Source organism: Oncorhynchus kisutch, linkage group LG8 (genome assembly GCF_002021735.2).
Source record: "Oncorhynchus kisutch isolate 150728-3 linkage group LG8, Okis_V2, whole genome shotgun sequence".
NCBI lineage: Eukaryota > Metazoa > Chordata > Actinopteri > Salmoniformes > Salmonidae > Oncorhynchus > Oncorhynchus kisutch.
The window spans coordinates 77,535,659-77,549,814 of NC_034181.2; the positions used below are offsets into that span (position 1 = coordinate 77,535,659).

Consider the following 14,156-nt stretch of genomic DNA (forward strand, 5'->3'; position numbering starts at 1 on the left):
CCTGTCTCTTCCCTCTCTATCTGTCTCTTCTCTCACTATCTCTTTTCTCTCTGTCTCTTCCCTCTCTCTAACTATATATTCCCTCTCTCAGCCTATGTGTTGCAGGTGAAGGTGGAGATGGAGCTGGAGATCCTGCAGTGTGAGAAGATCAAGGCTGTCAGGGAGGAGCAGTTGGAACGACTCACACAGATCTGCCAGGAGCAGGCAGTAAGTCCCCGCACCATCACCTCACAGATCTGCCAGGAGCAGGCAGTAAGTCCCCGCACCATCACCTCACAGATCTGCCAGGAGCAGGCAGTAAGTCCCCACACCATCACCTCACAGATCTGCCAGGAGCAGGCAGTAAGTCCCCACACCATCACCTCACAGATCTGCCAGGAGCAGGCAGTAAGTCCCCGCACCATCACCTCACAGATAGCGGTGAGACTAGGGTTAGGGTTTTGGTTGAAGCTAGGTTATAGTTGAGGCTAGGGCTAAGGTTGAACCAGGACTTTTTTAAATTAATAATAATTACATTTATTTAACCTTTATTTAACCAGGTAGGCCAGTTGAGAACAAGTTCTTATTTACAGTTCTTGTTTACATACACCTTAGCCAAATACATTTAAACTGAGTTTTTCACAATTCCTGACATTTAATTATAGTAAAAATTCCCTGTCTTAGGTCAGTTAGGATCACCACTATTTTAAGAATGTGAAATGTCAGAATAATAGTAGAGAGAATGATTTATTAATTGTTTTATTTCTTTCATCACATTCCCAGTGGGTCAGAAGTTTACATACACTCAATTAGTATTTGGTGGAATTGCCTTTAAATTGTTTAACTTGGGTCAAATGTTTTGGGTAGCCTTCCACAAGTTTCCCACAATACATTGGGTGAATTTTGGCCTATTCCTCCTGACAGAGCTGGTGTAACTGAATCAGGTTTGTAGGCATCGTTGCTCGCACACGCCTTTTCAGTTCGGCCCACAAATGTTCAATAGGATTGAGGTCAGGGCTTTGTGATGGCCTCTCCAATACCTTGACTTTGTTGTCCTTAAGCCATTTTGCCACAACTTTGGAAGTATGCTTGGGGTCATTGTGCACTTGGAAGACCCATTTGCGATCAAGCTTTAACTTCCTGACTGATGTCTTGAGATGTTGCTTCAATATATCCACCTAATTTTCCTCCCTCATGACACCATCTATTTTGTGAAGTGCACCAGTCCCTCCTGCAGCAAAGCACCCCCACAACATGATGCTGCCACCCCCGTGCTTCACGGTTGGGATGGTGTTCTTCGGCTTGTAAGCTTTCTCCTTTTTCTTCATTATTGCCAAACAGTTCTATTTTTGTTTCATCAGACCAGAGGACATTTCTCCAAAAGGTACAATCTTTGTCCACATGTGCAGTTGCAAACCGTAGTCTGGCTTTTTTATGGTGGATTTGGAGCAGTGGCTTCTTCCTTGCTGAGAGGCCTTTCAGGTTATATCGATATAGTACTCATTTGACTGTGGATATAGATACTTTTGTACCTGTTTCCTCCAGCATCTTCACAAGGTCCTTTGCTGTTGTTCTGGGATTGATTTGCACTTTTCGCACCAAAGTATGTTCATCTCTAGGAGACAGAATGCGTCTCCTTCCTGAGCGGTATGACGGCTGCATGGTCCCATGGTGTTTATACTTGCGTACTATTGTTTGTAAAGATGAACGTGGTACCTTCAGGCATTTGGAAATTGCTCCCAAGGATGAACCAGACTTGTGGAGGTGTACACATTTTTTCTGAGGTCTTGGCTGATTTCTTTTGATTTTCCAATGATGTCAAACAAGTGAGCTGAGATAATGTGGAGCTTTACCTAGCAAAGACTTATAGATGACCTGGAGCCAGTGGGTTTGGCGACGAATATGTAGCGATGACCAGCCAACAAGAGCATACAGGTTGCAGTGGTGGGTTGTATATGGGGCTTTGGTGATAAAATGGATGGCACTGTGATAGACTGCATCCAATTTTCTGAGTAAAGTGTTGGATGATATTTTGTAAATGATATCGCCAAAGTCAAGGATCGGTAGGATAGTCAGTTTTACGAGGGTATGTTTGGCAGCATGAGAGAAGGAGGCTTTTTTTGTGAAATAGGAAGCCAATTCTAGATTTAACTTTGGATTGGAGATGCTTAATGTGAGTCTGGAAGGAGCGTTTACAGTCTAGCCAGACACCTGGGTATTTATAGTTGTCCACATATCAGCACCGTCGAAAGTAGTGATTATTTTCGGGCGGGTGGGTGCGGGCAGCGATCGGTTGAAGAGCATGCATTTCATTTTACTAATATTTAAGAGCATTTGGAGGCCACGGAAGGAGTGTTGTATGGTGTTGAAGCTCATTTGGAGGTTAGTTAACACAGTGTCCAAAGAAAGGCCAGAAGTATACAGAATGGTGTCATCTGCGTTGAGGTGGATCAAAGAATTACCAGCAGCAAGAGCGACATCATTGATGATATATACAGAGAAAAGAGTCAACCCGAGAATTGAACCCTGTGGCACCCCCATAGAGACTGCCAGAGGTCCGGACAACAGGCACACAGAACTCTATCTGAGAAGTAGTTAGTGAACCAGGCGAGGCAGTCATTAGAGAAACCAAGGCTGTTGAGTCTGCCGATAAGAATATGGTGATTGACAGAGTCGAAAGCCTTGGCCACGGCTGCACAGTACTGTCTTTTATCGATGGCGGTTATGATATCGTTTAGGACCTTGAGCATAGCTGAGGTGCACCCGTGACCAGCTCGGAAACTAGATTGCATAGCGGAGAAGGTACAGTGGAATTCGAAATGGTCTGTGATCTTTTTTTTCACTTGGCTTTCGAAGACTTTAGAGAGGCAGGGCAGGATGGATATAGGTCTGTAACAGTTTGGGTCTAGAGTGTCTCCCCCTTTGAAGAGGGGGATGACCGCGACCGCTTCGCAATCCTTAAGAATCTCAGACGATATGAAAGAGAGGTTGAACAGACTAGTAATAGGGGTTGCAACAATGGTGGCAGATAATATCAGGAAGAGAGGGTCCAGATTGTCAAGCCCAGCTGATTTGTATGGATCCAGATTTTGCAGCTCTTTTAGAACATCAGCTGTCTGAATTTGTGTGAAGGAGAAGCGGGGGGTTTGGTCCAGTTGCTGCAGGGGGTGCAGAGCTGTTGGCCCGGGGTTGGGGTAGCCAGGTGTAAAGCATGGCCAGCCGTAGAGGCTAGCCATATTGAATTTCTCGATTGTCGTGGATTTATCAGTGGTGACAGTGTTTCCTAGTCTCAGTGCAATGGGCAGCTGGGAGGAGGTACTCTTATTCTCCATGGACTTTACAGTGTCCCAAAACTTTTTGGAATTAGGGCTGCAAATTTCTGTTTGAAAAGGCTAGCCTTTGCTTTCCTAACTGACTGTGTGTATTGGTTCCTGACTTCCTTGAAAAGTTCCATATCGCGGGGACTATTCGAGGCTAGTGCAGTACGCCACAGAGTGTTTTTGTGCTGGTCAAGGGCAGTCAAGTCTGGAGTGAACCAAGGGCTATATCTGTTCTTAGTACATTTTTTTTGAAAGAGGCATGCTTATTTAAGATGGTGAGGAAAGCACTTTTAAGGAACAACCAGGCATCCTCGACTGATGGGATGAGGTCAATATCCTTCCAGGATTCCCGGGCAGGTTGATTAGAAAGGCCTGCTCGCTGAAGTGTTTTAGGGAGCGTTTGACAGTGATGAGGGGTGGTCGTTTGACCGCGGACCCATAACGGACACAGGCAATGAGGCAGTGATCGCTGAGATCCTGGTTGAAAACAGCAGAGGTGTATTTAGAGGGCAAGTTGGTCAGGATGATATCAATGAGGGTGCCCATGTTTACGGATTTGGGGTTGTACCTGGTAGGTTCCTTGATAATTTGTGTGAGATTGAGGGCATCTAATTTAGAATGTAGGAAGGCCGGTGTGTTATGCATATCCCAATTTAGGTCACCTAGCAGTACAAACTCTGACTATAGATGGGGGGAAATCAATTCACATATGGTGTCCAGGGCACAGCTTGGGGCTGAAGGGGGTCTATAACAAGTGGCAACAGTGAAAGACATATTTCTGGAGAGATGGATCTTTAAATGTAGAAGCTTGAACTGTTTGGGCATAGACCTGGATAGTATGACAGAACTCTGCAGGCTATCTCTAATTTCAGAATTTTTGATGGCCTTCCTAAACCAGGATTCAGACACGGCTCGGACATCAGGGTTGGCAGAGAAGTCAACAAATGAGAGCGCCTGGGGAATGGGAGTGGAGCTGGGCACTGCAGGGCCTGGGTTAACCTCTACATCACCAGAGGAACAGAGGCGGAGTAGGATGAGAGTACAGCTAAAGGCTATCAGAACTGGTCGTCTAGTGCTTTGGGAACAGAGAATAAAAGGAGCAGATTTCTGGGTGTTGTAGGATAGATTCGGGGCATAGTGTACAGACAAGGGTATGGTAGGGTGCGAGTACAGTGGGGGTAAACCTAGACATTGAGTGATGATGAGAGAGGTTGCATCTCTGGAGGCTCTAGTTAAGCTAGGTGCGGTCTCCGCATGTGTGGGGGTGGGACAAAGGAGCTATCTGAATCATGTTGAGCAGGACTAGGGGCTCCGCAGTAAAATAAAACAATGAGAGCTACCCTAAACAACAGTATACAAGGCATATTGACACTAGAGAGAGACATAAAGCAATCACAGGTGTTGATTGGGAGAGCTAAGACAACAGCTAAGACAACAACAGCTAAGACAACAACAACAGGTAAATGGCGATGAATGAGCAGAGAGGGTCAGTTAGCTACACACAGGGCCTGAGTTAGAGCCTGGGGCCGACAGATAAACAAAATTAAGTACTGCGTTATTGAAACAGTCCAGCAGGCATCAGCTGTGTAGCCGAGCAATAGATATTTAGACATGAAGGTAGGATTAGGGTTAGGGCTGTGGTTTACGGTTGAGCCGGCATGTGGACATGATGCTATGGTAATGGTTAGGGTTAAGGTTGAGGTTAGGGTTAGGTTTGAACTGGGATGTGGACCTGAAGGTAGGGTTAGGGTTGTGGTTGAGGGTAGGGTTAGGGTTAGGGTTGAAGCAGGATGTGGACATGAAGCTAGAGTTAGGGTTGTGGTTGAGGGTAGGGTTAGGGTTGTGGTTGAGGGTAGGGTTAGGGTTTAAGCAGGATGTGGACATGAAGCTAGAGTTAGAGTTGTGGTTGAGGCTAGGGTTAGGGTTGTGGTTGAGGGTAGGATTAGGGTTTAAGCAGGATGTGGACATGAAGCTAGAGTTAGGGTTGCGTTGAGGCTAGGGTTAGGGTTGTGGTTGAGGCTAGGGTTAGGGTTAGGGTTGAAGCAGGATATTGACATGAAGCTAGAGTTAGGGTTGTGGTTGAGGGTAGGGTTAGGGTTGTGGTTGAGGGTAGGGTTAGGGTTTAAGCAGGATGTGGACATGAAGCTAGAGTTAGGGTTGTGGTTGAGGCTAGGGTTAGGGTTGTGGTTGAGGGTAGGGTTAGGGTTTAAGCAGGATGTGGACATGAAGCTAGAGTTAGGGTTGTGGTTGAGGCTAGGGTTAGGGTTAGGGCTGAAGCAGGATGTGGACATGAAGCTAGAGTTAGGGTTGTGTTGAGGCTAGGGTTAGGGTTGAAGCAGGATGTGGACATGAAGCTAGAGTTAGGGTTGTGTTGAGGCTAGGGTTAGGGTTGAAACAGGTTGTGGACATGAAGCTAGAGTTAGGGTTGTGGTTGAGGGTTAGAGTTGTTGTTGAGGCTAGGGTTAGGGTTGAAGCAGGATGTGGACATGAAGCTAGAGTTAGGGTTGTGGTTGAGGCTAGGGTTAGGGTTGAAGCAGGATGTGGACATGAAGCTAGAGTTAGGGTTGTGGTTGAGGCTAGGGTTAGGGTTGAAGCAGGATGTGGACATGAAGCTAGAGTTAGGGTTGTGGTTGAGGCTAGGGTTAGGGTTGAAGCAGGATGTGGACATGAAGCTAGAGTTAGGGTTGTGGTTGAGGGTAGGGTTAGGGTTGAAGCAGGATGTGGACATGAAGCTAGAGTTAGGGTTGTGGTTGAGGCTAGGGTTAGGGTTGAAGCAGGATGTGGACATGAAGCTAGAGTTAGGGTTGTGGTTGAGGCTAGGGTTAGGGTTGAAGCAGGATGTGGACATGAAGCTAGAGTTAGGGTTGTGGTTGAGGCTAGGGTTAGGGTTGAAGCAGGATGTGGACATGAAGCTAGAGTTAGGGTTGTGGTTGAGGGTAGGATTAGGGTTGAAGCAGGATGTGGACATGAAGCTAGAGTTAGGGTTGTGTTGAGGCTAGGGTTAGGGTTGAAGCAGGATGTGGACATGAAGCTAGAGTTAGGGTTGTGGTTGAGGCTAGGGTTAGGGTTGTTGTTGAGGCTAGGGTTATGGTTGAAGCAGGATGTAGACATGAAGCTAGAGTTAGGGTTGTGGTTGAGGCTAGGGTTAGGGTTGAAGCAGGATGTGGACATGAAGCTAGAGTTAGGGTTGTGGTTGAGAGTAGGGTTAGGGTTGAAGCAGGATGTGGACATGAAACTAGAGTTAGGGTTGTGGTTGAGGCTAGGGTTAGGGTTGAAGCAGGATGTGGACATGACGCTTGGGTTAGGGTTGTGTTTGAGGCTGTTTCAGGTTTCCAGAGGCTGCTATTTCAATTGCTACCACAGGGGGGCAGTAACACTTCACAGAAGTGTTCAATGTGTAGCCAATGCATTTTCAACAGACATCAGAGACGATGTTTCTTCAAATTGTTTTACAACATTCAATGATTTGCAAATCCGTAATAAACAGGCACAAGAAAAGTTGATCTTGTGATATTATGACCCCACAATACTCATAAGCACGCAACATAATACAGTAAAATATATTTGGAAAGATGTTTCCCATATAGTTGTAAACAACACATATTTTCCATGTTGTTATTTTTACCACTGTCACTGGTCACCTATGAACGTTTGAACATCTTGAAGAACGATCTGGCCCTAATGGCCATGGTCTCTTATAATCTCAACTCAGCACAGCCAGAAGAGGACTGCCCCCCCCCCCCCTCCTCAGAGCCTGGTTCCCCTCTAGGTTTCTTCCTAGGTTCCTGCCTTTCTAGGGAGTTTTCCCTCGCCCCTCTGCTTCTACATCGGCATTGCTTGCTGTTAGGTTTTAAGCTGGGTTTCTGTATAAGCACTTTGAGACATCTGCTGATTTAAAAAGGTCTTTATAAATACACTTGATTGATTGATTAATGACTGCACTCCTCTAGTCAGTTGAACTAAAGGACTACATTTCTTTCAAAGACTCAAGGTCCCAAGATCAATACAGGGACAAGCCATAACTGTACATCAATAGAAACACATTGTTGTACAAAACAGTCCAGTAATGATGGGCTCCTCAGTGTAATGCTAGAAACAAACAGTTCATGTGTAATCTGACAGTCTGTTTGTCAATATGAGCCATCAGGCCAGAGGAAACCCCAGTGAAAGCATTGATCCTATAGCTAGTAATAGAACCACTTAGCCTGCAGATTGCCTGGGATCATGCTGAAAGGGCCTGTCTGGGAGTAAAAGGTTAGGTTAGTCAACACTGACATATTGTTACATCAATACACCAAGATTTCAGCTAGAAGAATACATGTGTGTATGGCTTTTCCAGACCAACTCTCTCTCTCTCTGTCTCTCTCTGTCCCCCCCCCCCCCCCTCCCTCAGTTTGAGATCAGACAGCTCCGGGCCCACCTGGCCCAGCAGGACTTGGACCTGGCTGCAGAGCAGGAGGCTGCTATGCAGATTCACCATGTGTGGGGCAAACAGAGGAGCAGCTACCAGGTGGTGGAGAGCCAGGGCCCTGGGGAGTCTGACGATGAGGGACATGGAGTCCTCAGGGAGACCCCAGCAGGTACACTCGCCAATACTGTACCTATAAGCTACACTATATATACAAACGTATATGGACACCCCTTTTGTCATGTAGTGTATGTCACATCCAGGGAAACTAGGGCCCAGAGTTTTTCTGTCCCTAACTATAACGGTATGTATGTAATACTCCATACCATAATCCTCAGACCATGAGATAAAATAGATACTAGCTCTTTCATATACTTCATGGGTATTTCTATATTCTGGAACATGTAAGAATATTGAGTCTGATGAATACTGCTGTTCCAAGAGGCAGACAAACCTTTAAATCCTAATTATGAATTACTTCACCACAGACCAAAAACAATGAACTTGACTCATTTTATTATTTATTTTTACCCCCTTTTCTCCCCAATTTTGTGGTATCCAATTGGTTGTTACCATCTTGTCTCATCGCTGCAACTCCTGTACGGACTTGGGAGAGGCGAAGGTCGAGAGCCGTGCGTCCTCCGTTACACGACCCAACTGCTTCTTGACACAATTAACATGGAAGCAAGCTGCACCAATGTGTCAGAGGAAACACCGTATACCTGGCTCGCTAGTGCGCGATGGGACAAGCACATCCCTGCCAGCCAAACCCTCCCCTAACCCGGATGACACTGAGCCAATTGTGCGCCCCGGTTGCGGCTGGCTGCGACAGAGCCTGGACTCGAACCAGGAGCTAGCACTGCCTTAGACCACTGCGCCACTCGGGAGGCCTGTGACTCATTTTAATAAAGTTCTACATTCGTCTGTATGGTTGAAAAGGCATCCTGACAGAACCAGCAGAGAGGTTTGTACATAAAGTATGTACATAATTATGTGGGACAAAAAGTCCCATCCAATGTAACATCAGGTGAATGGGGTGTCAGAGCAGTGTCAAACTGATCTAGCAGCAGTAGCCCTGAGCTAGTCTCCAGGCACTAGCCTCTTAAAACACTGACGGTAACTCACAACACCCCTCACACACACACACACACACACAACACACACACCACACCTCTGACCGCAGGCAGTGCAGTATCAATAAGAGGGCAGAAAAGCTTTCAGGATGTGATGAAACCTGGGGACAACAAGTATGTTCTAGGAGAACGTCACACACACACACAGGCACACATGCAGTCATGCACACACACACACACACACACACACACACACACACACACACACACACACACACACACACACACACACACACACACCACACACACACACACACACACACACACACACACACACACACACACACACACACACACACACACACACACCCCACCTCAGCCAGGCTGTTTCAGGTACAGAGTGATCTGTGCATTGGGCCTTGTTCTGAGGTCTGAGGAGAGAGAGGGCCACTGTGAACATCTGCTCCTCTTCACCTGGAAACCACAATAGGGCACCAGGAGACGCCACACCACCACCCCCAGGGGATTGTGGGAAATCTGGCTCTTAGGAACAAGCATATTTTTTTCCAGAACATGGAAGGAGTATTGGGACAGGAGGAGCACTTAGGCTTCAGGCAGTCCTGCAAGGACAGACCGTGGACTGGGTTAGGACTCCTCACGTCTCTCTCTCTCCGCCCTCTGGCCCGAGGGATGCCATCAAAGTGTCATTCATTCTAATTGAGGCACTCTACTGCGAAGTCTATTTCCTTGTTGAAAACTAAGCTTGTTTCAAAAGGAGGTAGAAAAGGTTAGACACATTTTGTCTACTGATCACGAGGGACTTGTGGTTTTGTCACTTCTCAAGAGAGCAGCTGTAGATTTTGAGGAACATACCAAATTGACCACACAGAGTTGTGGGTGAAAAGCACAGTAATTGCTTTCAGATCAACTTCTTGGAAGTTCACATAACTTCTCTATGTGTTGTACTGCTGGGGAAAGAGGACAAAGTACCAAAATTCTATGTGAATACCTCACTTAAAGGAGAAGTTTTATTTTACAACCGAATCTCTCTTTTTTATGTTATAGAAGGGTCCAGACACCTTTTTTGTGATTTCACGTGTTTTTGATAAACTTACCCCAAACAGCAAATCACTTCCTCATCCTTTTTGTCCCAATTTTTTGGGGGTCCCAAAATACCCAAATACGTCCATTTAGAAATGGCAAAGCTCTCAGTATAGTGATGCAGGGCTGTTGTACATGTGAAATTGTGTCATTATGAACTTTATCCACAATGTGTTTTTTCGGGGCCCCCATACTACACAACGAGGATGAGGAAGTGATTTTCTGTTTGGGGTAAGTTTATGAAAAACGTGGAAAAAGCTGTTTGGACCCTTCTATAACATGCCATTTACATCAAAAATAGAGATTTGGTTGTAAAAAAGAAAACGTCTCCTTTAAGGTAGCAGAGCTGTGTGAATACGGCTCTGCTACAGTACCTACAGATCATCACAAAGTATTGCACATGCATACCAAACTAAATTACCTAAATTTCTCTGACAGACAGAGAAAGAGAGAGAGAGAGAGAGAGAGAGAGAGAGAGAGAGAAAGAGAGAGAGAGAGAGAGAAAGAGAAACAGAGAGAGAGAGAGAGAGAGAGAGAGAAAGAGAAACAGAGAGAGAGAGAGAGAGAGAGAGAGAGAGAGAGAGAGAGAGAGAGAGAGAGAGAGAGAGGGAGAGAGAGAAAGAGAAACAGAGAGAGAGAGAAAGAGAGAGAGAGAGAAAGAGAAACAGAGAGAGGGAGAAACAGAGAGAGAGAAACAGAGAGAGAAACAGAGAGAGAAACAGAGAGAGAGAGAGAGAGAGAGAGAGAGAGAGAGAGAGAGAGAGAGAGAGAAACAGAGAGAAACAGAGAGAGAGAAACAGAGAGAGAGAAACAGAGAGAGAGAGAGAGAGAGAGAGAGAGAGAGAGAGAGAAACAGAGAGAGAGAAACAGAGAGAGAGAGAGAGAGAGAAACAGAGAGAGAGAAACAGAGAGAGAGAAACAGAGAGAGAGAAACAGAGAGAGAGAGAGAGAGAGAGTTGTCCATCCTTCCTTTTTCTCTTTCTTTCTATTTCTTTCTCGCTTTTTCTTTCTTTCTTTCTCTCTGAGACCTCATCCTCATGTGTTATTAATCACTGAGTGATTGTCTTGGTCGTGTTTTAGTGAGTGCAATGCTTCCTCTCCATGGGTGCCCCCCCCACCCTCCATCCCTCCCTCCCTTCCCTGGATTAATATTTTACACTGAAAAATAAATGAAATTACCCGTCAGAGTCTGCTGTGGTCCTTGGGGATCGGCCCAGGCACTCAGGGTACTTTGGGCACCACTCAGTGGACAAACACTGAGCTCAGGCCCAATCAAGTGAACACTGAAGAGCAGATCAGGGCAGAACCATTCACCACTGAGGCCCTGGCTGTCTGGCTGAGGACACAAAGAGAACTCTATACCAAAGCCTGGTTGCTCTCACATTCACTACTGTACTTGAGCCTCACAACACCATCTTGGTGTGATTTGGAAACCAGGGTTAAGTCAGTAAAGCACCTGTAGACTTGGATGGATAGATAAGATGTCAGATGTCTCACCACCTAAAAGTAAAATGTACTGTTCCCACATCTAGGGATTGCTTTGCACTGTGTTTACAGTGCATTGAAATCATACAGATTGGGTCTTTAACCTCATCATGCTTCTTTTATCTGTTATCCAGATCCTGTTGTCCATCATGACGACATGAACAACTATATCAGCCAGTACTACAGTGAACAAAGTAGTGGTGAGTGACTTAGTGGATCTTGGGTAAAGTGTATAGCTGGTAATGTATATGGGGCAACCCTGCTGTATACCTACTGTATCTTCCCCAGTCTGATGTACTGGATGATGTGTCATTTCAGACATGGGGGGTCCTCGTGTCATCACCACGGCAGCCATCGATGTCCACCTCCCTACGACCCATTACCCCGCCCACAACAACCCTCTGCTGGGCGTGGAGCAAATGAGTAGCGCTGTGAGTGACACTTCCACCAGCGTATCACTGTCCAGTAGCAGTCTGACGGCCCGCCCCCATAGCCTGAGCAGCCACACCCTGCGCTCGTCTACTACGGACTGCAGCAGCACCACGGCCAGGGACTACCACACCCAGGCTAGGAACTACAATGCCCATACCAAGGCCCGGGGGCCTTATCTGGACTACAAGTCCCAGAAGCAGACCCAGGACAGGGACTTTAACACTGAGCACTCCAACACCCAGGGCCAGCGCTGCTTCCCCCTGCCCTACTGCAGCCCTCTGGGCCTGGGTCTGACCTCAGCCCAGCCTCCCCTTCCACGGGACCCCAGCGTGGTAGTCCAGGAGCTGCTCTCGTCCCTGCCCTACTGCAGCCCTCTGGGCCTGGGTCTGACCTCAGCCCAGCCTCCCCTTCCACGGGACCCCAGCGTGGTAGTCCAGGAGCTGCTCTCGTCCTTGTCTGAGGACTCCTGTCTGGCCCAGAAAGGCCTGGTGGACCCAGTTAACCTGAAGCTTCCCAGTCCTGCCGGCTCAGCCAAGGCCAGCCCAGAGCTGGAGCACAGAATCAACATCTACAACTGGAAGAATCAGGAGGAGAACCAGTACCAGAGCCGGGGCCAGAGACAGGGCCGAGCCGCAGCCACTGTGCTCCTACAGACTAAGCCTCTCATCCACCTGCAGGGCGGCTCTCCTGAGTCCTCTTTGGAGGAGAAGTATAGGCTACTGGGCCCTGCTGATGGTCCACTGGGCCGTCTGCCTGATACATAGGGTTGATTCACACTACTGAGCTGAGCCAAGCCGAACCGAGCTGCATTGTGCTGGCCTGGTCATGCATCCACCATAGTTGTTTGAACATTGCTGGAAAGGACATGTGAAAAGAATATGTCAGAGCCAGCACTGGTTGGCTCGGGTCGGCACAACAGTGTGAAAAGGGCAATAGTTCATCCCAGTGGACAGAGCATACAGCTCAAGACAGAACTGACTAACGTGGCTTCTCCAAATCCTCATGCTTCAAACAAAGTCAGAGCCTGGTCCAAGATCAAACCTGGCGTTACAAAGACCATCTGTTAGCAAGACAGCACAAACAGATCTGGGGCTAGGCTACAGCTCTCATGTTAGTCTTCCCTTCTCTGTGGGGCTCCGGACAGAGACAGACAGACAGATCTGGGGCTAGGCTACCGCTCTCATGTTAGTCTTCCCTTCTCTGTGGGGCTCCGGACAGAGACAGACAGACAGACACAGCCCTCCTCAAACTCAATCTTGGGGTGACTTTGAATAATGCCCCATTTGCACAACAATGACCCAATGAGGACAGAGGAGACATCTGTGGGCCTAGAAAGAACCATCATCAGGAAATCCCACATTTGGGGCCCCAAATGTGAAACAAAACAGTTTGAAATAAAACCAGCAATGGGCCATATTCAAGCCTTTACAGAACAAGCCTATTTAAGTGTTCCTATGTTAACTACAAGACAGATTTGACATGGAATTTCTCTAAATTGGGTGGGAGTGGGAGTGGGAGTGGGAGTGGGTGTGGGAGTGGGAGTGGGAGTGGGAGTGGGTGTGGGAGTGGGTGTGGGAGTGGGAGTGGGAGTGGGTGTGGGAGTGGGTGTGGGAGTGGGAGTGGGAGTGGGAGTGGGTGTGGGAGTGGGTGTGGGAGTGGGTGTGGGAGTGGGAGTGGGAGTGGGAGTGGGTGTGGGTGTGGGAGTGGGTGTGGGAGTGGGTGTGGGAGTGGGTGTGGGAGTGGGAGTGGGAGTGGGAGTGGGTGTGGGAGTGGGTGTGGGAGTGGGTGTGGGAGTGGGAGTGGGTGATATTTTTGCTTTCTTTTTATTTGTATTATCTACTGTAACTGTGCAGTTCTCTCTGCTCTAACAACCAAGCCACAGGGTGCTTTCTCTGGACAAACTGTCTGTGCCAAATAAACAGACACTTTCTTACTATACTTTTGTCTTTCTATAACAGAGAAAAAGAGGTTTGTATTGAAGTAGAGGAACATCAACCATATCAAGCCTGGCATTTTCTAGCCAGATACAAGAACAGGCAATTGAAGAAATGACGGAGGAATTAAAAGTATGAGGATAGGTGGTGAATGGCCCTAAAGGATCCCAAGAGGTACAGTATAGGAAAAGCATGTGAATCTGATTATGAGCTGTGATGGAGGGTTGATGTTTTAGATTGGAGTGCTGGTAGCATGAACCTTTCTTTAAAAGATCTGCAGCCTGAACATGGCTAGCCAATCCTGTGCACTTTAATCTTTACAGATGTTTTGTAAACTTAATATGTGGGGTACTCATTGCCAAATATCAGGTGGTGCCATTCAAATAATAAATAAACCTTTGTAACATTAACAATACTGTTACTC

General features: G+C 47.1%; 1 protein-coding gene across 1 annotated transcript; it reads left to right on the plus strand.

Annotated features, from left to right (window-relative positions):
* Positions 1 to 96: 96 nt before the first annotated feature.
* Positions 97 to 13,368, plus strand: LOC109883498 (transmembrane protein 266). The gene is made up of 4 exons (XM_031831269.1): positions 97 to 207; positions 7,693 to 7,879; positions 11,501 to 11,566; positions 11,685 to 13,368. Exons 1-4 carry the CDS (start codon positions 118 to 120, stop codon positions 12,560 to 12,562), a joined length of 1,221 nt encoding a protein of 406 aa, XP_031687129.1. The 5' UTR covers positions 97 to 117; the 3' UTR covers positions 12,563 to 13,368.
* The last annotated feature ends 788 nt before the right edge of the window (positions 13,369 to 14,156 follow it).

What these genes read in the sequence shown, in the direction of transcription:
- LOC109883498 (XM_031831269.1), top strand. Translation starts at nt 118, where the DNA reads ATGGAGCTGGAGATCCTGCAGTGTGAGAAGATCAAGGCTGTCAGGGAG. An exon ending in AGATCTGCCAGGAGCAGGCA is followed by an intron (nt 208 to 7,692) that starts GTAAGTCCCCGC and finishes CCCCTCCCTCAG; the next exon opens with TTTGAGATCAGACAGCTCCG. An exon ending in CTACAGTGAACAAAGTAGTG is followed by an intron (nt 11,567 to 11,684) that starts GTGAGTGACTTA and finishes GTGTCATTTCAG; the next exon opens with ACATGGGGGGTCCTCGTGTC.